Source organism: Dermochelys coriacea, chromosome 1 (genome assembly GCF_009764565.3).
Source record: "Dermochelys coriacea isolate rDerCor1 chromosome 1, rDerCor1.pri.v4, whole genome shotgun sequence".
NCBI lineage: Eukaryota > Metazoa > Chordata > Testudines > Dermochelyidae > Dermochelys > Dermochelys coriacea.
In genome coordinates, this window is record NC_050068.2 from 5,864,963 (window position 1) to 5,892,242 (window position 27,280).

The 27,280-nt window shown below is 56.2% G+C and overlaps 1 protein-coding gene across 1 annotated transcript; it reads left to right on the forward strand.

The window, feature by feature from the left end:
* Positions 1-164: 164 nt before the first annotated feature.
* RHOG (ras homolog family member G) lies at positions 165-27,280 on the forward strand. The gene is made up of 2 exons (XM_038386902.2): positions 165-294; positions 26,351-27,280. Exon 2 carries the CDS (start codon positions 26,386-26,388, stop codon positions 26,959-26,961), a length of 576 nt encoding a protein of 191 aa, XP_038242830.1. The 5' UTR covers positions 165-294; positions 26,351-26,385; the 3' UTR covers positions 26,962-27,280.

Here is a 27,280-nt window from a genome sequence, read left to right on the forward strand (position 1 = left end):
GCGATTGGGTTGGGGGAGGAAATTGGGGGGAAGAGCCACAGGAGAGAGGACTGGAGGAAAGTTGGCCTCAGAACAGAGTGCTCAGGGCTAGAGAGGAGGGGAAGTAAGAGCTGGGGAGCAGAAACTTCCTTGTTCACGCTCTCTTGTGCCTTGCTCTGCAGACTTCCTCTGGCCTCATTCACTTCCTTCTGCACCGGGAGGGAGCAGCAGCAGCGAGCAGCAGCGGCGGGCGCCCCCGGCTGAGAAACACCCGGGTCACTGCGCACCCCCCGCCGCCCCGAGATATGAGCCACGGTGAGTCCTGCCTCCCCGCAGCTCCCCACCCCCACCCCCGCCTTCTGGGAGAGGGGGTCTGGGCGCGCCCCCAGCTGTGCCAGGCGCCTGGCAGTAAAGCGTGTGGGGAGCTGTGCCGTGCGCCTCTGGAGAGGGGTGGGGGGGGGGGCCGCTGTGCCGTGCGCCTCTGGAGAGGGGTGGGGGGGGCCGCTGTGCCGTGCGCCTCTGGAGAGGGGTGGGGGGTCCCGCTGTGCCGTGCGCCTCTGGAGAGGGGTGGGGGGGGGCCGCTGTGCCGTGCGCCTCTGGAGAGGGGTGGGGGGTCCCGCTGTGCCGTGCGCCTCTGGAGAGGGGTGGGGGGGGGCGCTGTGCCGTGCGCCTCTGGAGAGGGGTGGGGGGGGCCGCTGTGCCGTGCGCCTCTGGAGAGGGGTGGGGGGTCCCGCTGTGCCGTGCGCCTCTGGAGAGGGGTGGGGGGGGCCGCTGTGCCGTGCGCCTCTGGAGAGGGGTGGGGGGGGCCGCTCTGCCGTGCGCCTCTGGAGAGGGGTGGGGGGGCCCGCTGTGCCGTGCGCCTCTGGAATGGGATGGGGGGGGCCCGCTGTGCTGTGCGCCTCTGGAGGGTCCCCCGAGGTGGGTGCTAATGCATTGTGCCCTCTGGGGGGGTCCCCGCGGATCGAGATGGGTGCCGCTGTGCAGTGCGCCTCTGGAAGGCGGGTCCCCTCGGATCGGGGTGGGGAGCTGTGCAGTGCGCCTCTGGAGGGGGACGCCCCTCGGGGTGGGGGGCGCTGCTGTCTGTCCTCTGGAGGGGGGTCCCCTCGGATCGGAGTGGGGAGCTGTGCAGCGCGCCTCTGGGGGGGTCCCTCGGGGTGGGGGCGCTGCTGTCTGTCCTCTGGAGGGGGGTCCCCTCGGATCGGAGTGGGGAGCTGTGCAGTGCGACTCTGGGGGGGTCCCTCGGGGTGGGGGCGCTGCTGTCTGTCCTCTGGAGGGGGGCGCCCCTCGGAGCGGGCTGGGTGCCGCTGGGTGGGGGGTGTTGCGTGTCCGGTGGAACCGAGGCCAGGACGCTTCCCAGGACCCGGCTGCAGTCAGCAAAGCGGGAGCAGGAGAGAGCCTGGGGGAGAAGCAGGGGTCGGGCTGTGGGGCTGGAGTGACGGATATGGGGGGCGGGGGGAGGAAGAGTTTTCACCAAAGGCGCCTGCAACTGACGAGAGCTGCTGGGTCTGCCTGTGAAGGAGGCTGGGCAGGGCTGAGCCGCGCTGGGGGCGGGGGCGAGGCTGGGCAGGGCTGGGCCGAGCCGGGCCAAGCCAGGCAGGGCTGCACTCTGAAAAAGTGCAGCTCCGGGAGGAAAATGGTGAAGCAGCCAGTTCTGGGGTGCTCCTGCCTCCTCCAGGGTGGGTAGGGTGCCTGCGGCCAGGGCAGACTGGCTGGCTCTGTTTTTTCTGGGAGAGAAGGTCTGTCCTGAGAACACAGCCTGCCCTGTGCCTCCCCCACAAGCTGGCACTCCCCTCCCTCCCCCCGGCCCTCCTCTGAGCTAGGCTTGGCTTTGGCCCAGAGCAAGTAGGAGTTTCCCTTGTGGTTGTTAGGTCAGTCTGAGCTGGGCTGGACTCATTCTGTGCCAGGCTAAAGTGAGCCTGGCACTGGGGTTCTCCCTCTGACTGCCCTGAGCCGTTCTGTGCCAAGCTCAGCTGGGCTGGGCCCTTCTAGCGCTAAGCTAGAGCAGGCAGCATGTTACAGTCAGAAAGTCGTCGGAGTTTGTTCTGTGCTCTTTAATCGGAAAGCGGCGGGCTCCTCCTTGGTGTCTCCTTGTCTCGGGGACAGGGTGTATTGGGTTGGATCATGGCCTGGGTTTTGTTCAGAATGGGGCAGGGGAAGGGAAGGTCCCCTCCCAGGGCTGGGAGTGGATTTTATTCTTCATTTTCTAAGAGATCTGCTCTGGGGATTATTACTGGGAAATTTCCTGGCCTGTGCTGTACACATGGGTCCCTTCTGGCCTTGGAGCCAATGACTCTGTGTCTATCCGCCCCCCCGGCGAGCTAAGACCATGTGAGCTGGGCTGAGATGCCCTCCATGGGCTGTGCTGCCTTTTCATGAGGTCAGATCATTTTGTGTGTTACTAAAAGGCTAAGAATGAACGTCTGCAGCCTCCCGTTTTACTAGGGATACAAGTGGGCATCAGACTGCAGTGGCTCAGGCCTGAGCTCAGATGGACGGGGCTGCTAGCAGACAGTTTGATCCGGGGCAGTTCCCAGATTATGCCTGAGTGGATGCACCCATAGGGGCAGATTTCCTGGGCTGATATCACCAGTGTCATAGGCTACCAGTGGTGGTGATTCGACCTGAAGTCAGGGAGGAGGGAGCCGGAGAGCTGAGCTCATCTGGATGGTGGTGGGAAGATGGCCCTGCCTGGAGAACACAGACCCCCTTAAAATGAGAAACAGCCTTCAAATAGTGTAACAAAGCCAGGGCCACCCCAATGTCATGGCTGGCACCGCGCTATGCAGCATGGCTGCTTGGAACTTTGTGGCACCAGCAGGGATAGACCTCAGATTCTCCTGCTTCCAAAGCACAGACCCCTGCCTTTTTAGTAAAGAAGAATCACCATTAGCTACTTGCAGTATAGGGCACATGACACACAGTTTAGAAGTTCTGATTCTGTCCAGCAGAGGGCAATGATGTGCCCGCTCATATGCACATGCCATTGCATCACACTGTATTTAAGGTCTGCTGCATATTTTTCCAGACACACTAAACCTTGTAAATTGTATTTTTGCACAATGCATTTTAAGTTGTTGATGCTGCAGAAGAAATAATCCCGAGGACAGGGTGAATAACTGGCTTTTGACCGCTAGGTCACTGGTTCGAATCCAGCTGGGATCAGGTAGGATGGGTGAGAGTGGAGGGGTGAATGGGAGGAGAGCTGGAGGCAGGCAGGAGGGAAGAGATGAGAGACCGTGGTTCACCTTGCCCAGTAGCCTGTTTCCGACAGTGGTACTGCTTCAGAAGGGCGAGTGGAACAGAGCTGAAATAAGGTGGAGGCAGCTCAAGAAAAAAGTGAGACCAGACCGTTCCCACCGAATGTGAGCATTTGCTCTAAACCCCAATGCAATCCCTCCTCTGAGTGGGGTGGTTTGTTGCGGTGACTGTTTGGTTGTTAAGGAAATCGCTCGCTGTCCAAGCATCTGTGCAATACTATGGAATGAGGTTGCCCCTGGGTTCTCCTTGTAACTGTATGGTTACAATTATTTCATCTCTTTGGAGGGCACAGTGGTCCCCCACCCTTCCCTTCCTTGGGCAGCCAGGGGCCAGTGTGTCATAATTAGAGGCGTTCCAATATATGAACAGCCTTGATTATCATACTGGTACTTCACACTTCCAAGCTGCTTTCTGTGTTCAAAACCATTGACACTCACGAGCAGCTCAGAGAATTAGTAGGTTTCTCTGGCGCATGGAATGACCGTCCCACCTTGCATCCCAAGGAGTTTGCAAACACAAATGAATGAAACCTCCTGCCCCCACCCCAGGTGAGGAAGGAAACTATTATCCCTCTGGCATTACTGGTTAAGAGTCTTTACATTGCTGTAGTGTCTAGCAGCCCCAGCCAGAATGGGGGCCCCTTCGTGTGAAGAGACAGACCCTGCCCCAATGCTGTCAACACTTAAGATTATGCTTAACTTGAAACATGTAAATCCCATGGAACTACATATTTCAATAACGTGAAGCATGTGGATAACTATTTGCAGGATTGGCCCTTATTAGTCTTAAAATAACTATTTAATTTTTAAACCATTTCAAATTGCCTTTATCTCTCTCTCTATATACATTTTCCTATTTTGTGCATAATTAACACTAGAATTTCATTGGTTTTAAACCCTGGACTTTGTCCCTTTTTCATAATATTCAAGCTCAGCTTTCTCTCTATTAACTTATTTCTAAGCCTGACCTTTCTTTTTTAGCTATTCTTGGCCTTTTCAGTTTCACTCTCCCCTTTGTTTAGTTTTGAACACTGGCTGTGTCACTTTCTGTCTTTTTTTATACTTAATTCTAGCCTTACAAAAGTTTGTCTTGCCTTTTTATAAAGTTGAACCCTTTGCCTTCTGCTTCTTTTTGTAGTTAACCCTTTGATTCTTTTTTTTTAAACAAAAAATATTTCACCCTTGATAGTTAGATACTACAATGATGAGCATTATACAAAACCTGACAGTAGACTGAAAGATAAAGCCAATGACAAATAGGATGTTAGTCAGATGTGTAGATTTTTAAGGCCAGAAGGGACTGTTCTGATCAGCTAGTCTGACTTCATGTATAGCACAGGCCAGAGAAACTTGCCCTTCATTCCTGCTTTGTGCCTGATAACTGCGAGAGGTGTGTGTGTGTGGAACGAGGGCAGACCTTTTAGAGAGACTTTCAGTCACCACTGAGTTGTAGCTAAAGGTGCTTGGAGGACTTTATCAAAGCAGACAGGAAGAAAGTGCCAGCATGGGTAGTTGTGAGACACATGGGCTGTAAAGATGGTGATTTGATCATGAGCAATAGCTGGGGTCGTGGTGACCAGATCAATTCAGTGACATGGCTCTTGGGTCCACGTGTAGCAGATCTCAGGAGACCTCTCGAGAGGCTTCTGGTATATGCAGGGAGGAGCCTATGTTACCAGTGACATAAGGCGATGTAAGAGAGAAGAAACTAACTTTAGATTGCTGGGAAGATTGGTAGGTCTAGGGCAGGCTTGGTAGCTGGGGAGGAAAGGTAACGAAAGGTAGCAGTTGATAAAAATAAATGAAGAAATTAGTTAAGAAGAGCCTATGTCCTCCAAGCCACAACGGCATCCTTCTGAAAATGGAGCTTCTTTCTGTTGGCTGCACGCGGGTGGGAGCGGGTAGAGTGCTAGATAGGGGTTGGGAGGGCTAAGGCGGCGTTCGGGGAGAACCCAGCCAAGACATCAAAACAAATCGCAAGGCATCCTTTGACTGTATCAGAAGCAGGAAACACAGCAGAAAAGCAATCACGACACTGGACACCTTTTTCACCTTCAATTTCAAATTCGTGGCAATAGCGAAGTCCCTAGTGGACTTGGTGGAGTCTCTGTCATGTCTCTCTTTCTCGGGGTTCAATTCCGCTTGGCGTAGGGTTTTTGATTGGTTGGCAGGGCTTAGGGGGTTCAGCCTGGTGACTGTTGTTCAGATGATGGAGAGGCTTTTCCAAAGAGGAAGAAGGTTTGGCAGCGTCTCCTGAAGACGGTCAGTCTCTGGGTTCTCCTGAGCTCCTCTGGACAATTGTTCCACAAGCAGATCCCCTGGACTGAGAAAGTTTGACCCCAGTGCTCATGTGCTTTGTGATCTGCATTGTCCCAGAGGAGCGCAGCTGTGGTGGTGGGTCACAGATCGAAATACAGTCTTTGGTGTAGCAGGGACTTGATCCATTAATTGCTTTAAATTAGGGCCATGTCATTAAACTGGCCTCGGAAGCCGACTGGGAGCCAGTGAAGGCATTTGAGCATGGGTCAGAGGTGCCCATGCTGGTCTGAGCCACGGAGGTGGGTAGCTGGAACCTGCACGGCAGCTTCACATTTAGTTTTGGTTACAGTAACCCGGCCTAGAGGTGACACATGTCTTGATCCCTGTGATCACATCTCCTCCAGGAGGAAGGGACAAGGTTTCCAAATGAGCTGGGAGCGAAAGAGGGCGTTTTGAGGAGTCAAACAGGGCCCTGAGTTTCTCGCCCTTTTGATGAATTGGGTCTGCACACCTTCAATGGAAGGTGGAGGCAGCATCTCTTGGGTAGCTGTTCTCCTTTCTGACAAGCAGCATTTCAGCTCTCTGGCACAGCTGGAGAGGGAGGACTGGAGCTACTGGGAGACTGGGCCATCAGCTCCTGCTGTGTCAGGTGGGAGAGCTAGCAGTACCTTGGGGTTCCCTTGTCACAGGCTGTAGAGGCCTGGTGGTAGGACCGTGAAGATCTTACCTGTGTCCATGGCCACAAGGAGGTCACCTTTTAGTACCCGTAGACTCTCTGGAGGCATCCGGGATGCTGACTGATGTCACCTGTCGGTGGAGCATGGTGGTTCCTACTTTCTCCATGATCTTGCCCGTGGGGCTGGGAGGTTGGAGAGGAGATGGTCCACAGTGTCGAGTTCTGGCTCCTTTCAGATGGGGAGTGCTGTTGCATTTTTCAAGGAGTTTGGTGGATGTGCTGCTCTGAAGGAGGCACTATTTCCATTAGAAGTGGGTTTAGCTCTTTTGTGCTGGCTGGCCATACTGGACTAGTCCTATGTTCCTTCTAGGGCAGAAGAGAACCTAGAAGTCTTGCTCTAGCCACTAGCCCACACTCCCTCCTGGAACCTATAGTAGAGCCCAGCCGTCCTGGCTGTCAGACACCTTTCTAGCCTCTTCTTCTCCTCCCATGGAGATACAGGTGGCTTCTAGTGATTGCAGGTACTTTTGCTACCTGACAGAGCATGAGCATGTGTGCGTAGCGGAGTGGAGCTCTCTGTATGGCCGTTCATTTTCCTCTTCAGAAAAGGACTGGAATGCGGGAGGCTGCACAGAGACCAGTTTATTTCCTGCTCCATTGGGCCCGTAAATATAGTGTGTTCAACACCTAACACAATGGGGCCCTGACCCTGGTGGGGACAGCTAGGTGCCATGGCAGGACAATATTTCATATTACTGCACCCAAGAAGAGAGACCCAGGCTACCCCTTTGTGGGCTGACGGGTGTCCAAAGGCGGAGTCCTGGGGGAACGTGAGTCGTGGCCCCAAGCCGCAGTGGTGTGCACGTAACCGTCCGATGGGAGGGACCCTGGGGCCGAGAATCCCGGGCTTCAGCTGAAGGACTCGGGCGCAGGGGGCTGCTCTGCAGGGGTTAGTGGAAGGACTCAGGCCGGCGGGGCGGTGGGGGGGGGGGGACCGCAGTGGGCGGGCCCCATTCAGGAGGATGCCAGGCTCCGTTGGTGTGGCCCCAGCATTCAGCAGCTGGCACATTTTCCCTCCTCTGGGTGGAAAACCCCCGCCCGGGGCAAAGTTCTCGGCAGGGGCTGGGGGGTGGATTTTGCGTCTGAAAAACAGAGAGAGGGGTTTGCTTCCCTTTTCTGCTGAGTGGTGAGATGAGTTGTTTTCCCTTCCCGGGTGGCGGGGGGAGTCGTTATGAATCACCCGCCAGGCAGCTGAGATGTCCTGGCCCCAGCTTCCTCTTGCTGAAGCAGTACTGGATGAGGATCATTGCTGGGCAGAGGGGAGGCGCCCTGGGGTGCCCTTCAGGGCTGGGGTGACACGTGTGCAGGCGACAGAGGAGGTAGGGCAGTGCGAGGGGGGCTGTGGTGATGGGGGGGGGGGCTGTGAAAGGTGGGGGCACCATGTCTAGTGGGCATCTGTGGCCAGCCTCTGTGGGCAGTGTGTGAAGTGTGGTGCCAGCAGCCGTGTGTGAGAAGAGGGCGGTGTGCGTGTGTGTGAGAAGGGAGGGCTGTGTGTGTGGTGTGGGTGGGGCTGTGTGTGTGGGAGGGGGAGGGCAGTGTGGTGGGGGTGGGGGCGGTGGGGGGGTGGAAGGAGGGGGCTGCGGGTGGGGACTGTGTACAGGAGGGCGGTGTGGGGTGGGGGCTGTGTATGGTGAAGGCTGGGGGGGGGCGGTGTACAGAAGGATGGCAGTGTGTGAAGTGTGAGTGTGGGCTGGGTGTGGTGTGGTGTGGGGCAATGTGTGGGGGTGTACAGGAAGGCAGCGTGTGAGGTGTGGGTGTGAGTGTGGCTGGGGTGGTGATGTGGGGCAGTGTATGTGTGGGTGTACAGGAGGGCAGTGTGTGGAGGTTGTGGGTTTGCACAGTGTGTGTGGGGGTGTGGGCAGTGGGGGGGGCGGCGTGTGTATTGGGATGTACACTGCCCTCCTTCTCTACACAGCCCCCACCCCACACACTGCCCTCCTGTACACCCCCACCAGGCCCTAATGACGGGCTACGTGGGAGCCAGGAGGGGTTCGTGCGTGGGCTGGCCATGCGGCCCTGCTTGGGCAGCAGGATTGCATGAAGGATGTGGGGCGGGGTGTGTGTGTGGGTATGGGTGTACAGAAGGGCAGGGTATGGGTGTGGGCAGTGTGTCTGCACAGTGTGGGTGTACTGGAGGGCAGGGTATGTCTGTATGCAGTGTGTGGGGTGTGGGCTGTGTAGAGAAGGAGGGCAATGTGTGCAGGTGTGGGTAGTGTGTGGGGTTGAAGGCAGTTTGCGTGGGGGTGTACAGGAGGGTGGTGTGTGGGGTGTTCAGGAGGGTGGTGTGGGGCAGTGTGTGTGTGGGTGTACAGGAGGGCAGTGTTTGAGGTGTGTGGGGGTGTGCAGGAGGGCAGGGTGTGTGGAGGTGTTCGGGCAGTGTGTGGGGGGCACACGCAGAAGCAGGGATGGTATCTCAGTCACCAGCGGGCGCGTGGGGTGGGGCGGGCTGGGTTCCTGGGGCGAGGTTTGTTTACTTCCTGTCACTAGCTCAGGCCTGCGGATGTGGATGTCGTTTGCATCAGGGCCTGGGGCCCTGGCGCTCCCCCCACCCCGCATGTGGCTGGGGCTGGACCCCTCCATCCTTTTGATGGGCTGTGGCAGGAAGGATCCTTCTAAAGGCTGCATGGAAGCCAGCGGCTGGAGATCCCCCCGAATCCCTCCCCAGCGGGCTCCAGCCCCTCGCCCTTGGGCCAGCCGCCAAGCAGCTTTGCACCCTGGCGGGCTGGGCTGGTGCAGGGTGGAGGATGGGGCTGTGATGCTTCTGTGGGACGGGGCCTGTCACTCTCCAGGACGGGCAAGCGTACCCTAGGCAAACGGGGGTCAGCCAGGCAAAGCTCCCCCATGCGGCCCTGCAGTCTCATGGGGGCGGAGAGTAATGCCCCCCGTCCACCCTTCTCTGGCCACTCGATGCCACGGCTGGACCTGGGGTTCATGTCTTCTGAGGCAGAGGCTTCCAAACATGGCCACTGATTTTAGCCCCTGAGTTTCTGGGCGCCCAGCAGACTGAAGCCAGGTAGTCAGCACCTCCAGGAGCCAGGCTCAAGTTGGGCACCCAAACAATGATAACGTGGGACTGGAAGGGACTTGGCAGCCCAGGCATATCGTCCCCTTCACAAACTTGTCACGCTCCACCCTAAAGCCCCTTTGGTTGTTTGTCTCTCTCTGCTCTACTGGGAGGTTGTTGCAGGGTTAGAAATCTTCTCCTTCCCAGCCTCCGCTTTTCCTGGCCACTCTCTCCCTGTGTGTTCTTGTGCCAACATTGTGCTTTAGCTTCAATAGCTTGTCTCCTTCCCTGGGGTTCACCCTGGCGTGTATTTATAGAGCAATCTGATCCCTGCTCAGCCTGCTTTCGCCAGGCTAAACCAGCCAACCTCTCTTAGTCTCCTCCATGGCCCTGCCCGTCCGAGCAGCCCTTCTCCGCACCTGTTCCAGCTTGAATTCTTCTTTCTTCAACACGGTGACCAGCACATGAGTGCCGCATTCCTGATACGATCTTACCAGTGCCTAGGACAGACTGAGACCCACCCACCCAGCTCACAGAGACACCAATCTTCTGTTTGGGGGGCTGCTTATGCACAGACCAAGGGGATTGGACTGCCTGGGCCAGTCGGTTTCTCAGCTCTGTCACCCTCCCAGCCCTGTTGCATCATGAGCGCATTACGAGCATGGCATGTGGATATGAGGCATCGCCAAAAATATGGTAATTTCCCATGAGACATGCAGAGCGAAGGGACTTAGCTGGCCCCAGCACGGTAGCAGAGGAGAATCTCACGATCTGTAATGTATTATCACCACTCCACCCCTGAGGCGGGACAGGGCTGTTATTCTTGTGGTATAGAAGGGGAACTGAGGTGCAGCAAGGCTAAGTGACTTACCCAAGGGCACACGCGGAGTCAGTGGCAGGTCTCCCACGTCCCAGGCTGGTGTCCTTAGCACCGGACCATTCTCTGTGCTGCTATACAGCATGCTCTCGATTTCAGAGCAGCCTTGAGTTTCTCCCCAGCGCGCTGGCGATGCTTTTGCGGGGATGCATGCATGCCCTGGCTGCAGAGGGCGTGATCCACTGGCTGATTAGCCAGTCACCGCTGGCCTTGGCTCTGGGCAGAGAGGTGCGAGGTGAGGTCATGCTACCTAGAAGAGAGGGAAGTGGGTGGAAGGGAGAATACAATGGCCGTCAGGTTGAAAAGATGAGTTAATTCTTGAGGGTCCCAACTCGAGTGGGCTTCAATCACCTCCTGGCCCTGAGATGGAGCCCGCCCTCAGTGAGCTGGGACCACTCTGCAGCAGGGCAGAAGTAAAGCATCAGCTGCCGGGGTCAGGAAGAAGCTTCCACACCAGCATGTAATTGCAAGAGTATCCACCGGGTCTGGGTCTGGTCCCAGCCCCTGCCAGAGACAGGACACCAGCCCGATGGGACAATGAGTCTGATCTGTCTTGGCAGCTCCTTTGCCAGCAACCCCAATTGCTCCTAGCGAGGGAGGCTCCATGCTGACAGGCCCCATGGCAATTGCTCAGGACACCTTGTGGGCTCAGTCCAGAGCAGGGAAGGGAGGGGTGGAGGGGGGCCTGAGGGAATGGGCTGAGGCTGAACTGAGGAGAGGAAAATGGAGGCTGACTGTTAGGACCCATTGCCCGGTACCGAGAGCTAATCAGCTGCGGAATAGTTTTTCCAGGGGATGGGATGGAAGCCTTGACGCTAGAGGCATTCAGAGCTGGGTTTGACCGAAGTCCAGAGAACGTACCTGGGTGATGATCTTTCACTACCTAGAGAAACCAGCGGGGCTCTGGGGAGGTTCCAGTCTAGTTCCTAGAACGTCCAAGTACCCTCGTTTCTTTGCCAGGATCGAGGGTTCACGTGCTGAAAGGCAGAGGTAGGGCCTTGGGAAAGGGCAGTGAAATCTGCCCAGCTGCTCTTTCCAGCATCAGGCAGGGAGAACAGACCCCTCCTTGTGACAGATCCTCATTCAGGGCCGGTGCATCTTACTGCTCTCCTCTTCCTGCAGTAGAGTCAGGGGAGGCAGGGAAAGGGGGCCTGGCTGGGGGGCCACCCCAGAACTGTTGTGTTTTTACATTCATAACTGATGCAACAAGCCCAGAGGTGCCAGGGCTGTGAAATTCCAGGCCCAGAGATGCCGGGGCTTGGAACTGCCAGGTCCAGAGGTGCCGGGGCTCAGCCCTGGCACAAATTAAGCCCTGCAGCATGAGAACCTTTTCCAGCACCGCAGGGCCTGTGTGTGGATGGCGGGCAGGAGTCTCCTGCCTGATGGGAGGCTGGGCGGAACAGGGGGGCCCTTCCCAGCTCTGTTCCCATGGCTCTGGCTGGGGAGCGTGGCTTTCACAGCCTCAAAGCAGTGCTGCCCAGGAAGTTCTGGTGTACCTGAGCTCCCTGAGCAGCTCAGAGACCCCTGCTCCTGTCGGTGCCAGAGAGGGGCAGTTATTGGGCACCAGGGCCTCCCGTGTGGGCGGTGTTGGGAGAACGTCTAGGGACGGGCAGGACTGTTGTCACAGCCAGCCTGCACAGTCTTCAAGAAGCCACGTGAGATCTAGAGCTGCCGGCTTGGTCTCTGGCTCCTTGTATTAGCTTTGATCTGTCAGTAGCAGCCTCCAAAGGCAGATGCCTTTGGACAGGGAATCGATACTTGAGCAGATCAGAAACCAAGATTTGAATGCAAATAGGAAGAGCCGCCCTAGGAAATACGGGCCACAGAAGCAGAATTGTTTCTGCCTAGAAAGCGTTTGCATGACGGCAAAGTGGTTTTTTTCTCTACTGGAGTTAGGAAATGGACAACAATAGCCAGCTCTCGTGCAGGAAGGAGAGCCTTCCAGGGAATGGCTGTCAGCCTGGTGGGTAGTCAGGAACATCTGGCTATAGCCTCAGCCCTGCCAGTGATTAGCTGTGTAATCTTGGGCAACCCACTTTGCCCCCATGCCTCAGTTTCCCCCTCTGCCAGATGGAGATAGTGAGCTTGAGATTTTAATTGATGTCTGTGAAGCCCTTTGGGATCGTAAAGTGTTAGGCCCTGATCTTGCAATCAAGTCCCCTGGGCAGGATCGGGGCCTAGCACTTTGCAGGGCAGGCGCCCAGACACCATGGTGATAGAGATCCAGGTGCTTACCCCACGTCCATGTGGGGGGCTAGACTATATTGACACCACCCTGAGGCCAACTCTACAGAACTGCCCCAGCCTTTCCCAGCCCCTCTAGCAAATGGGGCCGCCTCTCTGCGCTGGGCATGATAATGCCCACAAACAAATGCTGCTGTCCTCTCCCATGCCCAGTGATGGCTTGCCCCTAGCAGAGCTGCACAGGGAGAGGGGCTGGTGAATTCAGAGTGGGATAGTCTCCTAAGAGCCCCCCGTCCCGTGTTCTGGCAGCCCCAAGCGGCTGCCCTCCCCCCCCTCCAACAGAGGAAAGCTCTGCTGAGTGATCTGCCAGAGCACCGTGCTATGGCTGCCCGTATGGACAGCCTCATGGGTGTCCCCCAGGGCTGGTTTATCCCCCTCTGAGGGGCATTCCCAGTGCCATTCCCATCAGGGTGACTCAGCGAGGCCACAAGGGATGACAGCTCAGCTGGCCGCCCATGCCAGGGCCAGGCAGCCCCCCCGGTTAGAAAACCTCTCAGGTGCGTTCCCTAACCTGCCCACTAACGGGATCACACCACTTTAGGTGGGGGCAGAATTGGGACTCCTGGCTTCAGTACAGGCACAAGCCCCCTCTCATTTTGAGCCTGCTCTTATGGCCAGATCCTGCACCGTGAAGTGAGTGGGCGTCTGTGTAGCCCATTGGGCTTTGGAGCAGGTCCTTAATCTCTCTGGGCCTCCACTCCGCCTCTGTAAAATGGTGACAGCACCACAGACCTTCCTCCCGTCACAGGGGTGGTGGTGGCGGGGGTCCACCGGTGAATGTCTCTGCCCACATACCCAGCAGTAGGACTCAGAACAGCTCAGAGACCACGCTGATGGGCAGTGCTCCCGGAAGAAGAGTATTCCTCAAGCCCCTTCTGTCCAAGGAGCTCAGAGCAAATGAGCTAGCTCTGTGAGCTAGGCGCCATCAACATTATCCAGGTGGGAAACTGAGGCAAGGCGGGGGTGACTGCGGTTTGGCACGTTTCCAGAGTTTCAAAGCTTGGCAGGCCCCTCTCCCCACTAGATCAGATTATCCACTCCCATTTCCCTCCCTTCCTCCCTCCCCACCACCTCCTCCCACTTCCCTCAGCAGCCTCTTGGCTGATCAGAGGGAGAATCTCTAGCTGATGGTGGCCCAGCGCCACCTCCAGCGCAGCAGCATCAGGGCTGCTTCCATCGGTTGTGGTGCAGCAAGTGGCCTGCTGGGCTTTCTGGAAGGGGGCAGAGCAGAAATTCAACCAAACTGCTGGTTATGGCACAAACTGGCTCGTCTTGCAGCTGGGAAGGGGAGACGCAGGGCGACTGGGATCTACTGGCAACTTCCAAGGTTAGGGCCCGGTGCCCCGCGGCAGAGTTCTCTGGAGCTCCGCACACCGAGCGACACCGGTGGAGTTACTGGCGTGATTCTACAGCGGCTTGGCTCAGCTCTGCGGCAGCTTTGAATGTGGACGTGCTGAAATCAGTTCCAACCTGGCTTACGGCAGCTCAGCCTGGAGAGGTGGCGGGGGGGGGGTTTGTAGGCACAAACTCAAGCCATAGAACCAACTTTAAACCATCACAGATGCACACAGGATTAACCGGTGCAATGCGGTGTGTAGACAAGCTTTTATAGTTCACATCTGTGCCGCATAGGTGTCCATGTGCCTGCGGGTGCCTGGTCCCCTGAAGTCCTGCTCAGCGTGCCCTGGGATCTGGGTAACACCTGCGATGGATGCTCTGGGGAAAGTTTCTTCGCTTCCTAGGCCTGGCCAGGAGTTTGGAGGGGATGGTGACAAGATCTTTTACCTTCACCCCCAGCATTTCAGCATCCTCTGGGGCCTGGTCCATTCAGCTCTGATTCCTGTAGTGGGGGATATTCCTTGTGCCGTTAAATTGCTGATCTGCTCCCATTCCTAACCCTTAGCCCCATGGGAAGAGTTTCCTTCTCTCCTTCAATACCCCTTGGATTAACCCCTCCAGTGCTGCAGCTGTACAACGGTGACCCCAGATTGCTTTCAGAAGGATTTCCAAGCTACCAAGACAAAGGGGTGTTTTGCCCTGCTTACTGAGTTCATTGAGGGGCACAGACATGGCACACACCTGCCTCATCCCGCACACCTGCTCCAGCGGTAACCCCGAGCTCCTTATTACCTGCTTCCGGCCCGCCAGCTCCTTCCAGAGCGGATTTGTGGCAGCCATCGGGGCAGGCCTTCTCACCTCTGGCTGGCTCAGATTTAGAGGCAGCATTTCCTAGTGGCCAGAGCAGGGCACCTGAGGCCTAGTCCTGCCACGGACACCAACTCGTTCTGTGACTTTGGGCAGGTCAGATGAGCCATCTGTTCCGTGTCTATAATAACCGCTGGCCCCACGTGAGTGCTCCCAGCTCCGCCCACATTCTGTGGGGTGGGAGAGGGGGCATCGTGCCCCCAAATGTCACCTGCAGAGGAAGCAAGCGTTGGGCTGGGAGCTGGGCTGTGACCAGGATTCACATGGCTGGTCCATTTGTGGGAGGGCCGGCTGCTCCCTGCCCTGCCAGCTGCTCCCCCCCCCCCAGCCCTGCATCTCCATCAGTTCCCCTGGCTGGGAGGGGCTAGGCAGAGCAGAACCCAAGCCACCAAGTCACCTGGTTCTGGTGACCTCACAAGACCTCCGGGGAGAGGAGAGCGAGGACAAGAGGGTCCCAGGACCAGGTGCTCTATAGCAGCTGCAAGAGCTGCCCTTGGCCCTTCCCGCTCTCGCCCCAGGGACAGACTCCTGGGTGCCATTGATTTAGTGAAAGGAGCAGGGTGGGACAATGATCTAAGCACGGGAACGCCACCTCCTACATTCAGATCCCAGCACTGACACTGGCTCACGGGTGACCTTGGGCAAATCACCTCCCCACCTCTGCGCCTCAGTTTCCCCACTTGTAAAACGGGGAACGGCATGAACTTGCTAGTGAGTGTACACCACTGCCCTCTGCTGGATGGAAACAGGGCTGCACAGCTGTGGCCTGGCCCCTCCGCTGCTACCAGACTCTCCTTAGCTCAGGTGAAAGAGATGGGTGGGTTGGCACAGGGGCTCTGAAACTCATCTCTCTAATTTAGCTTTTCCACAGTAGGCCCTTGTGTCTCACGTCTGTCTGTCCCCCCCACCTCCATTTCACCTGCAGCTGGGAAGGAGGAGAGATGGGTAGTTCTATGTCTGTTTTCAGACATTGGGAGATGCTGGGATATCATAGAAGATCAGGGTTAGAAGGGACCTCAGGAGGTCATCTCGCCCACCCCCCCTGTTCAAAGCAGGACCAATCCCCACTAAATCATTCCGATATTACAGAGCTGGGGGCTGTATAGATACCAAATAGACCAACTCCCCTTCCCCATGCAGCATAGGGTGCCCCAGCTGGCCGTGGCTTTGTTCCAACACTTAGTGGTTTGCCTGTTCTCAGCACTGTGCAGATGGTCCCTCATTAAAGCCTCAGAAGCCAATGTGGGTTAGTATCTTAATCCCCATTGGGGGAAAGGCCAAATCTTTCACACCTGTTGCAGCAAGTTAGGTCGCTAGCAAAGGGCCCGATGCAGCGGTGCTGAAGGCTCGTTGGCCAGCTGCCACTCTCTGTGGCTCTCACAGCATTCCGGGTGCTCAGGTTAGCTCAGGATTGGTAAGTGATCTCTGGCTTCCTTTGCGGGCGAGCCCATAACACTGTGGGTCCTACGTCAAGACTTATTATTTCTTAGCAAGGGAATGGTGCTTTTCTTTCTGGAAGCTCGCTAGGGCTGATCTGGTGCAGCAGACCTTGGCGTTCTAGCAATTATCAGGTCAAATCAGGGACATGAACTCCCTCTAACCCTGTTGCAGCCCCTCCGGGTGGGTTACAGGCTGGGGTGGGTTACAGGCTGGCGGCTCATGCAGGGCTCGCCAGCTCCTCCTCCACCCTTGTGCAATGGAGGCTTTGCTGGTTGCAGCTGTCCCACACCAAAAGGGGACTGCTGGGGGGGGGCAGGGGGACTTTATCCCAAGACACAGGAAGTCCAGTCAGGACACTGAGCGGCTGCTACTCCAAGGACCTTAGGAATGCAGCAAGGACAGCTGGCGCCCTGCAAGAGGAAGCACAGTCCAGGTGGATGGACACTGATCAGGTTGCTACTGGGTTGAAATTGTACTCAGGGAAACAGAGACTTGCCATCAGGATGCCTGTAGCGGCTGTGGGACAGACCAAGTGAAGGGATGGAAGGGCCATTTGGAAAGCCATTAATGGAGCTGGGCTTTGCAATGCGGCATGCATAGGAGGATGATTTCCCACTTTGCAAATAGCTAGCTTTATGCAAATCAATGTCGTGCAAATCAGCTGGACGTTGATGAAAGGCAGCAGATTGCACACTATGCAACACTCTGCACCCGCAGTGCTTTCCCAGATCTGGGACTTTCTATCAGCGAGCACGGGTCAGCTCCTGATTAACTATCCGATCAAATCAGTTCAAAGAGGGCCCCTTTTCACATACCCCCCCGTCCCCCAGAGTCATTAGAAAAGTCCCTGTGACTTCACTAGGAGCTGATTGCAGTGCTGTGGTAGTGCCATGCACAGCTGCAGATCTCCTGAGGGTCCCAGCAGAGCAAAGCGGGAAGAGGGCCTGCCAACGCCAACTCCCCTGAGGTCTCTTCACCCTCCTACAGCTCCTTGGCCACTTAGTGAGGGTCCCCACAAGGTACCTAGAAGGTTGTTACAAGGAGGAGGGAGAGAAATCGTTCTCCTTAACCTCTGAGGGTAGGATAAGAAGCAATGGACTTAAATTGCAGCAAGGGCGGTTTAGGTTGGACATTAGGAAAAACTTCCTAACTGTCAGGGTGGTTAAGCACTGGAATAAATTGCCCAGGGAAGTTGTGGAATCTCCCTCATTGGAGGTTTTTAAGAGCAGGTTAGACAAACCCCTGTCAGGGATGGTCTACGTAATACTTAGGTTTCAGAGTAGCAGCCGTGTTAGTCTGTATTCGCCAAAAGAAAAGGAGTACTTGTGGCACCTTAGAGACTAACAAATTTATTAGAGCATAAGCTTTCGTGAGCTACAGCTCACTTCATCGGATGCATCCGATGAAGTGAGCTGTAGCTCACGAAAGCTTATGCTCTAATAAATTTGTTAGTCTCTAAGGTGCCACAAGTACTCCTTTTCTTTTGTAATACTTAGGGTATGTCTACACTAGAAACATAAGTCCACCTGCCGTGAAATTGACACGCCAGCCAATAGCCAATGTCTACACCGATACTGCGTTGCACTAACAACACCAACGTACGCCCGACGCCTCTCGTGGCGGTGGAGTTATGATGTTGGTGTAGTAGGGCACTTACATCGGCGGGAGGAAAGCTGTAGTGTAGACACTGACATAATTGGGCTGACATAAGTTGCCTTACCTTGGCCTAACTGTGTAGTGTAGACCCGCCTTTAGTCCTGCCATGAGTGCAGGGGCCTGGACCTTTCGAGGTCCCTTCCAGTCCTTCTACCTTCTGGCTCCCGCGGGGCCTTCACTGCAGTTTCCACCTGGATCAGTGTCCATTAACATGAAACCCTTCTCTGTGCTCCTCACAGCTCCTGGATTTGGCCTCAGCCTCCCTGTGAGGCGTCATTATTCCTGTTCCACAGATGGGGACCTGGGAGAGCGTAAGCCATTTGCCCATGGGCCTGTGTAGCCCAGACAGGAATTGAACCCAGTTCTCCTGATCCCAGCCTAGGGCCTCCAGCACAAGGCCACCCTTCCTCCTCTTCTGTCCAGTCTTGGAGCCGGCTGGCTGGGAGCCTCTCGTGCCCAACCGCCGTGGTCTGTCCAGGCCTGGCCCAGCTGTGCAGCCGGGCTAGGGTGCGTCACTGCCGTGATGGGGCTGCGGTCTGTCTGCTGTTGCACACGAGTCACTCCGAAGCACGTTCGGCGGGAGTGTATTTTTAAATCCGCTCTGTGTGTCAAGGGAAACTGGCGTTCCCCTCCCCCTCCCCACCTGCTTCGCTCAGCCCCACAAGCCCGCCACGCCGCCTTCCCACAGCCGGCCCAGCCGCTCTGCTTCCTGCTGCTGATCACACAGGCGGAGCGCTCTCCCCGCAGGGCCTCGCCATGCTGGCCTGCACCCCATGAGATACCTGCTCCCCGTGCCCTACCTGGGTGAACAATCCCACATCGGGAGGTGGCAAAGGGCCTTGAGAATCCTCTGCAAGTCTGGGAGGTGGGGCTGGGCTGGGTCTGTGGGGCGGGGGGAACAGCTGTGGCCGTACTGCTCTGCATTTCCTGCTTTCGCTGTACACCGGGATTTTCACTTGCAGAGCTCGCGCTGATGTGTTAGTTTCACCCCCAACACCGCGCCCCGTACTGTGTTCACCTCCAAGCAGGGTGTTGCAGGGTGTAACAAGAACAGGGCGATTTGGAGACAGGCGACTAGAATCACTAGATTTCATGGGAGAGTGCCTGTGTTTGGGCGTGGCCGCCCTGTACCACCCCCTTCTGCTTGAGTGTGGCACTGCTGGCACTCCCTACCTCAGTTTCCTTCCCCCGAGGTGGGTCTCTTCAGTGAGCCACACTCAGGTCTGTGCTGGAGATGCAGCTTAGCCCTCCAGCCAAGTCATAAATGGACTTACCCCCTTCTGGGGTGACCAAGGTTCAAACAAACAAAAGGTTCTTCCACCCTCCCTGGGCTTCTCTTCGGCCCTCCCTCTGAGCCTCTTTCAGGGCTACCTTTGAGTCTTTCCCCTGCCCTGGAGCACTGGTCCTCAGGCTGGTCCCCTGGAGTACTTGGCCTCCTGCAGACCCTGGCTTGTGGCCTTCCACAGGAGCCAGCCAGCCAGCCAGCCAGCCCACCCTCTCCCTTTGGTTCCATACCCCCAACGGATCTATCTCAGCCTTTTTGTGATGCTCAGGTGACCCCTTTCTCCTCCACCCGCATCATTTCCCACTAAAGGGTCTCAGTCTGACAGTGAAAAACAAAACCACCTCAGCACAAAATGTAGGTTTTTGAAAACCAAAACCTCAATTTTTCTACCAAGATCCAAAATGTTCTTGGTTTTGGTAAAGAAAGAACGAATCCTCCACCCCCACCCACGTCCCCAGAGAAAATTTCAACCAAAAGGAAATTCTTCCAAAGTTCCATTGATCAAAAAGCCATTTTTAATCAAAAACCATTGAGATGAAGAAACGTGGAACGACAGTAGACATAAGGAAGGAATATAACATTATGAATTGATAGAAAAGGGAGATAAGGTGAATAGATGTTCCCAGTCCCTTAACAGGATGACAAGGGGAAAGTCCATGAAATGGAAAAGGGACAAAATGAACGCTGATAAAAGGACAACACACTTTTACACACAATGTACAAATAGCCAGTGGAATTCATTGCCACAAGATATCACTACGGCCAAGAGGTTAGCAGGGTTCAAAGGAAGAGAGACTCAACTGGGGATTAAAAGGAAGCTTCCTCTGGGGGCATGTTATCCCACCTCTACCTGCTGCAGCATTTCTTGCACCTTCCCCTGATACAGCTGGGGGACGCATGGTGCTGGATTAGATGGACTCCTGGTCTGCCCCAACATGGTGGCTGCTGTGGTCCCAGGCTCCAATTGGTAGGATCCAGGCTTGAGGTTTCAGGGTTTGCCCCAGGTCCGAGCTAGAAATGGGCAGCTCTCAAAAGGAGCTTCCCAAAGCCAAGCTCTTCCCCAAAATGCTGCAACCTAGACATATTGCAAGAACAGACTTTCCTGGGGGACTTCCTGATCTCAAGGTGTCCTGAGAATGGGGCTGCTCAGGGTTATTTTGGAGTGTCTGTTCCCTATCAGGGCCAGGGAGAGCCGAGGCATGCAGCAGTCGAGAGAAACAAAGCGAGCTTGTAAGCATTTGGGGGCAAGGACTCTCTTGTCTGGTTCTGTGTTTGCACAGCACCTCGCGGAACAGGGTCCTGACCCACGGCTGGGACTCCCAGTGCTGTCGCAATACACACAGTTAATGTGGTGAGAAACAAGAGGGCTGTTTAAAGGCCTGATCTTACAGTGAGCCCAGATCCCCTACGCACCACAGCAGTGGGACAAGAGGGAACAGAGAAAAAAAGCAATGACTTAAAAGCCAGGATGTTCACCAGACCGACCAGCGCAGTCACTTCCATAGAGCTCGGGGCACTAAAATCTTCTCTAGCCCACCCAATAGACTTTGTCCAAGCACCCTGCTCACAGACACTCTGTGTTTTCGCTCCCTGAGCCAGCATCACCCCTGAGCGGTATCGGAACCTGCCTTATAAAGGCCCCTGACTCCGCCCCTTCCCAGCATGCTTTGCTCAGAGGAGCTTGAGATCCAGTGCTACCCCATATCCTGGCTCTGTCCTCCAGGTCAGAACAAACCTTCCAGTATCATGTCCTGGGCACTTTCCCGGAAACCATACGGCCCCAGCCTGGTAACAGCAGGGAAAAGAGGAGCAGGGAGCTGTAGTTGTCTCTCAAGGTCCCTCACATATGGGGAATCCAAGTTTGGTTTGCTAAAAGGTGGAGCCTTTTCTCCCTTGATGCTCCTTTCTAAACCCCAGGGACGGTTGGTTCTGTCGCAGCTCTAGCTTGGTGGACGGAAGGCTGTGGCCAGGAGGGGAGGGAAGAAGGGAGTCCGCTTCCTGGGTGTTCAGATCCTGGCTCTTTCCCCACACTTGGAAGCTAAACTTGTCTCTGCTCTCTCTCAATGTCTCCCTCAGCGGCTCTGTTTTCCTACCATCCCAGCCGTCTCTTGCAGCAGAGAGACTGGGTGTCAGGCTGGGGTGGGTCAGGGTCCAAGCACTCTGAACTGCAGGGCTGTGAGGCGCTGGGATTTCAGTTTGGCCCATTAGAGAGATGGGAGCCATTGGCAAAACTGGGGGCTGGCTCCAGGGTTGATTGGAGTCTGGGGTTTTAATCTGACCCACAGGGAGTGTTGGTGGAGTCGAGCTGGGCTGTGGGTCAGATTAAAGCCCCAGACTCCCACTCTGACATGCCTCTGTTCTTGTCCCTGAGAGAACATGGGCCTTTGTTCAAGTAAGAGGTTAAGAGTCTACTACTGCTACCAGTGACCTCTTTGGCTCAGTCGGAGAACCCTGCCCTTAGTCCTGTAGGCCTGGATTTGTACCTTGCCGATGGCCCCAGTGCAGGGTCGTTCCGTCCCCATGCCTGGGTCTCTGTCTTGCCGGCTGCCTGCCCCCGAGAGGCGGCTCCCCTCTCGTCTGTCCCGTCGGCCTGGCGGGCAGGGCAGCAGTTGGAAGTTCACTGTGGCAGCTACGCCCTGGATCTTCCCATGCTCCCTGGGCATGTTTCCCAATCGACTTGTCCCTTTGCAGCCCCACTGGTGATGAAACCTAATCAGCATCCTGCTCAGGGCAATGCTGGAATAATTAATTCGGGGGAGCGAAGGGGCAGCCAAGTCCGTTCGTGGGGGAGTGAGGGTTTTGCTTTATATACACACTTTATTCAACGAGGATAAATAATGTTGGTTACATAAATAATAGCAGGTGGGGTATTGGGGTAGTGGAAGGGGTAGCGGAAAGTATTTGGGGGGTGGGCGCCCACTACCCCTTGGCGTGATCTTGCTGTGCCCTTCTCCCAGAGATGCCAAAGCATGTTTGCCATTAATGGGTTACAGCTCACAACCTCCTGTGAGGCAGGTACAGGATCACGCCCATCTTATAGATGTGAAAACTGAGGCACACTGGAGGGAAGTGACTCGCCCACATTTACACACACAGCTGTTGTGTGGTGCTTATCTGGCCCTGTCGCACTGCTGGGAGGCTGGGCCGGGGCTGTTACTCCCATCGTGCTGATGGGGAGCTGGGCACCAGGTCGATGGAGCAACTTGCCCACGTCACTCAGGGAGTCTGTGATAGAGCCAGGAATCGACCCCAACTCTCCTGATTCCCATATGCTAACCACTGGGCCCCCATCCTCTGCTGTCTCAGGCTCCCGGCCCAGTGAATTCTCCCTCCTGGCTCCCCTGGTCTTACCCCACCCAGCAGCCGGCCTGAGTCTTCTCAGAGCCAAGGCTTCCTCCACAGCCCTGTGCAGCAATTCAGCCTCACTTTGCTGATGGGGAAACTGAGGCCCAGGGAAGTGGGGACTTGCCTGGGGTCCCACAGCCAGTCGGGGTCAGAATACCGGCGGTCCTGGCGCCCAGGCAGCTGTGCAAGCCACTCTTCACTCCTAGGAATCCTGGCTGGGGGGCGACGTCCCTGCTGCGCTCAGTCTGGGTGCAGGCCCCAGGTGGGCGTTCTCGGCTCAGTGGCTGCCTCATGGCAGCGCGTGGTGGCCGATCATCGCCGCTCCTCCTGGGGAACCAGGCCGCCAAACGCCGGGGAGCGGGGAAGCTGCGGTGGAAGTGGTGGAATACACGGAGCAGGCTGATGCTGGGGGGCGAGGCAGTGGGACGATGAACCAACTGAGGATTTCTGGCCTGACCAAGCTGTGGGGGGCAGAAGTCTGGAGGGCCGGGCCAGGAGGCCGGGGAGCAGGCCACAGCAAGGGGCAGCGCTGAGGGGAAAAGAGGCAAGCCGGCTTAGACACAAATTGGGCTATACACAAGTATATAGAGTAGCCTGCAGGTGCCTTGCAGGGAGCAGGTGCAGTTGATCCCCGATGTGCCCCCCAGGTGCCCAGTGCTGTCAATAGCTGCGATGCGCTGGATGCAGGGCTGGGTAGGGGAGGAGGGGGGACACCGAGTATACCCAGCTGGCGGCTTTCCCCTTTGGAAGGGGGGTGGCTGAGTGAGTCGTTGGGAACATGAGGCCTGGACAAGGGAGCAGGGAAGGGGAGGGAGGTGCCCGGAGGAAGGGACTGGCTCCTGGCTCCTGGCTCCCAGCCCTGCTGGGTGCAGAGAGCAGTGCTGGGTTTGCAGTCAGCAGGGTAGATGCTGGAGACGGCACATGTCCCATGCCTCCCGGCTGCACCACTAGCTGTCCACCCCTCCTGGTCTCGCTTATGCCCCTCCACGCAGCTCCAGCCCACCTCCAGCCCCCTGCGCACCAATTCACTCCCTTGCCCCCGCAGCTGTCTCCTGTCTCCCCTACACGTCCAGATTGCCCCCATCCTCCCACAGCCCTGCCCCCAGGCCCTAGTATTGCAGTTGCAGATAAATGTCTATAAGCGAAATGGAGCAGGGGGGCGTGTGATGGGAGCACGGCTGTAGGGGGGTGATGGGAGGAGGTGGCACGTGAGTGGAGGGAGAGCAGTTCACAGAGGAACTCCTATCTAAAAAGCCACCTACAAAGTTACAAGGAATCACCATGGGAGCCTTTACTCCTGTTACCAAGCTGCAGTCACCTCTGGGGTGGAACACAGCCGCACTGAACAGGAAAACCAGGTTGCAGTTCAGGACAGGGGATGGAGCAGAATAATATACCCAAGGGCAGCAGAACGGGGTATTTGGAGAGGCAGAATGCAATTACCCATTAATCTGGTCAGGACATCTGGGTTCACAACCCTGCCCTTGCATAAGGGGCCCTCTGCAATCAGGACGCTTGGCCTTACATCTGCTCTGAAAGGGGGCACCCTGCTGGGGCATTGGCTTCGTACTGACTGGAGGGAAGAGCGCCCCCTGCCAGTTCTCTAACACACCGCCCCCCGCGGCACGTGGGGTTTCCTTGGACATCGTCCATCGGAGCCGGGAGCGGGCTGGACCCTCGGCAATGTGAACGATCCCACGAGAGCATAGCCTGGAAAGTGGGCCGTGAGGGCGTGGGGCTGAGCGGCAGCCAAAGCAAGCACTTGCTTCCGAACCTTTCCCACCTTCTAACCGCAAGGAGATCAGAGCCTGTGCTGGGCTAGCTGCCTATCGGCCTCCTCCAGACCTGCTCGCTAGGCTTCCGGGCAGGGCCCCGGTGCTCTGCCACCACCTGATGAATGGGTATCTGTCTTCTCACTATCATTCCCAGTGGCATGTGATGGCAGTATGCGATTATCTCCCTTCCGCCCCCAGCTTCCTGCCCCCCGCCTCCCCAGCCAGAATCTTATCAATGTTATCGGCACTAGCTACAGTTTCTGAGTGTGCCTAGCGATAATACCGCGTATCTAGGGGGCAGGGCTGGGCATTGTGGGGTCTGTTCCTGGATCTCCCACTCCCACCTCCCATAACTTTGAGCACGCCAAACAGATAATGAGACTTTTGTAAAGTGCTTGGAGATCTATGGAGGGGAAAATGTTCTAGAAATGCTAAGTGCTTATGCCAATACTAGCTTTCCAGCCACACAGATCTTCTTCAGGGCTGGGAAAGGGACTCCCAGCATCCCAGCTAAATGCAAGGTGGAAGGGATTGTTTCGCGTAAGTAGTTAGCACACAGTGGAAGGGCCCATTCAAGGAAGAGTGGCCCGTTATCACCTCTGCAGTCACAGCACAAAAAGAGGGGGGATTAACGGGTTACAGATCCTTGTAATAAGCCACAAATCCAGTGTCTCTGCTCAGGCCATGAGTTTCCATGTCTAGCAGAGTTGTAAGCTCCCAGGCTCCTCTTTTGAAAGAGTTGTGCAGGTTTCCTCTGACGATGAGAACAGATATTTGCCCATCACTGTAATGCAGCCACTTCTAGGGTGGAATGTGGCAGCTGTGTACTGCACCACTAAAAAGAACAGGAGGACCTGTGGCACCTTAGAGACTAACAAATTTATTTGAGCATAAGGTTTCGTGAGTTACATCCTATATTTAAGTGAAACTGCACAGAGAATGTAAGGGAGGCCAAATGTAATCACAGGTATTGGGATTTGGCCAGATAACCAGGGCTAACACAGTTATTACTGGGAAAAAATATTCCCATTCGCTGATCATGAACATGCAGGACATCTGGCATTGTCTTATTGTTACTTTCTGCTCTTTCCAGCTGTCTGTTGTAAGACCCCACCTATTGTTGCCTGTCTGAGACACATTAGATTACAACTCTCTGGGGAAAGAGACCATCTTTCTATACAGCACTTCGCACGATAGGGGCATGGCTCCTGACTGGCCACACCTAGGCACGACTGCAACACAAATCAATGACTTCAGTTGCGTGTCTCCTCTAAACCCCAGCACCTGTCTGTGCACCCCTCACCATGGCATCAGAGTACTGTGCCCTGGGGTGCTGGCTCAGTACTGACACAGTCACCAAGACAACTTTCTGCGGTACCTCGATTTTCCCTGGAGGCCTCCTATCCTAGTGAATACATGTTCTCTGGAGACTCCAGCTGCTGGTGCAGAGAGTCTGGCCCTGGTGCAAATGGAGGGAGGCTCATGGGAGTCAGGATCCTTACATGAAGGTTCACTTTGTTCCTTATACTCTGTTAATGCATCTCAGCAATCTTTGGGCTTCCAATTGATGGAAGCGATGTGTGCTGGAGAGAAGTGGGGCTGGGGTGCCAGAATGGTGGGGTGGGGGGGAGCAGAAGGGGGGGGGGCATGGCTCCACCACTTTTAAAAGTGGGAGGGCATACCAGCTGTAAGGGCAAGACATGGGGAGAAAGGATAGAGAGGAGCGAGTGGGGGGCGGGGTCTTGGGGGAAGAGATGGTGAGAAGGTGGGGCTCGGGGAGAAGGGACGGCGCATGGGTGGGGCCTTGGGTGGAAGGGGTGGGACGGGTTGGGGCCTCAGGGAAGGGGGGGAATGGGGGGTGCGGGGGATGGGGCGGCATGGGGGCAGGGGATCGGGAAAAAGGGGCAGCACTAGGGCGAGGGCTCAGGGGGAAGGGGCTGCGTGGAGGGGACAGGGCCACGTTTTGGGTGCAGCCCCTCCCAACACTTTTAGGGAGCTTCCGTCACCCCGACTTGGTCTTGCCTCAGCACGGGATGGTGGACGAGGTGACCTTTCAGCCCTACATCTCTGGGATTGTAGGTCTAAGTGGAGGACTCTGGGTGGGAGCAGGAGGCTGGTGAAATGGCAGCTGCACTTACTTGTCTTCCACCCATCCCAGATTCTCGAGGCCAGAAGGTGCCATTGTGATCACCTACCCTGAGCCCCTGGGCATAGCGCAGGCCAGAACCCGTCTCCAGTGCCTCCTGCACCGAGCATGCTCTCATTGACTCTGTCTTCTGCCCCTCCAGGTTGCTGAAGTGGAGCCCAGGGAACGTGAGCCGGGATGCAGAGCATAAAGTGCGTCGTGGTGGGTGATGGGGCGGTGGGGAAGACCTGCCTCTTGATCTGCTACACCACCAATGCCTTCCCCAAGGAGTACATCCCCACCGTCTTCGACAACTACAGCGCCCAGAACACAGTGGATGGCAGGACTATTAACTTAAATCTGTGGGACACGGCAGGCCAGGAGGAGTATGACCGGCTCCGGACGCTTTCCTACCCCCAGACTAACGTCTTCATCATCTGCTTCTCAATAGCCAGCCCGTCCTCCTATGAGAACGTGAAACACAAGTGGTACCCGGAGGTTTGCCACCACTGTCCCAATGTGCCCATCCTCCTCGTGGGCACGAAGAAGGATCTGAGAAACAACCCTGACACCATAAAGAAGCTAAAGGAGCAGAACCAGATGCCCGTCACAACCCAGCAGGGGGTCAACCTCTCCAAGCAGATCCACGCCGTCAAGTACATGGAGTGCTCCGCCCTCAACCAGGAAGGCATCAAGGAGGTCTTCACGGAGGCCGTGCGAGCCGTCCTCAACCCCATCCCAGTGAAACCTAAAAAGCCCTGCATCCTTTTGTGAAGAGGACTCCAGAAACCAAAGCGTGCGGCTGGGCTTGGTGGCCGCTTGGGGTGGGGGAGGGTGCCTTAGAACCCGGAGATGATCCTGCACTTGTCCCTCTGCACCAGTGAAGCTAGTATGTACAGCCCTTCTCAATTCCAGACGCTTCCCAGCTGTCTGTCCCAGGACATGGCAAGGGACATCCTGCCTCCATTGTATCCAGCGTACCCTAACCCCACTCCCCAAGCCTTGTGTCCTTCCAGTGAAGGCGAGATTGGACAGCTGGGTGCCACAAAACCAAGGCTGTTCTCAATAATAATAAACCACGTTTGCACTAATA

Excerpts from the sequence above, each read along its gene's own strand:
- RHOG (XM_038386902.2), top strand. The coding sequence starts at position 26,386 with ATGCAGAGCATAAAGTGCGTCGTGGTGGGTGATGGGGCGGTGGGGAAG.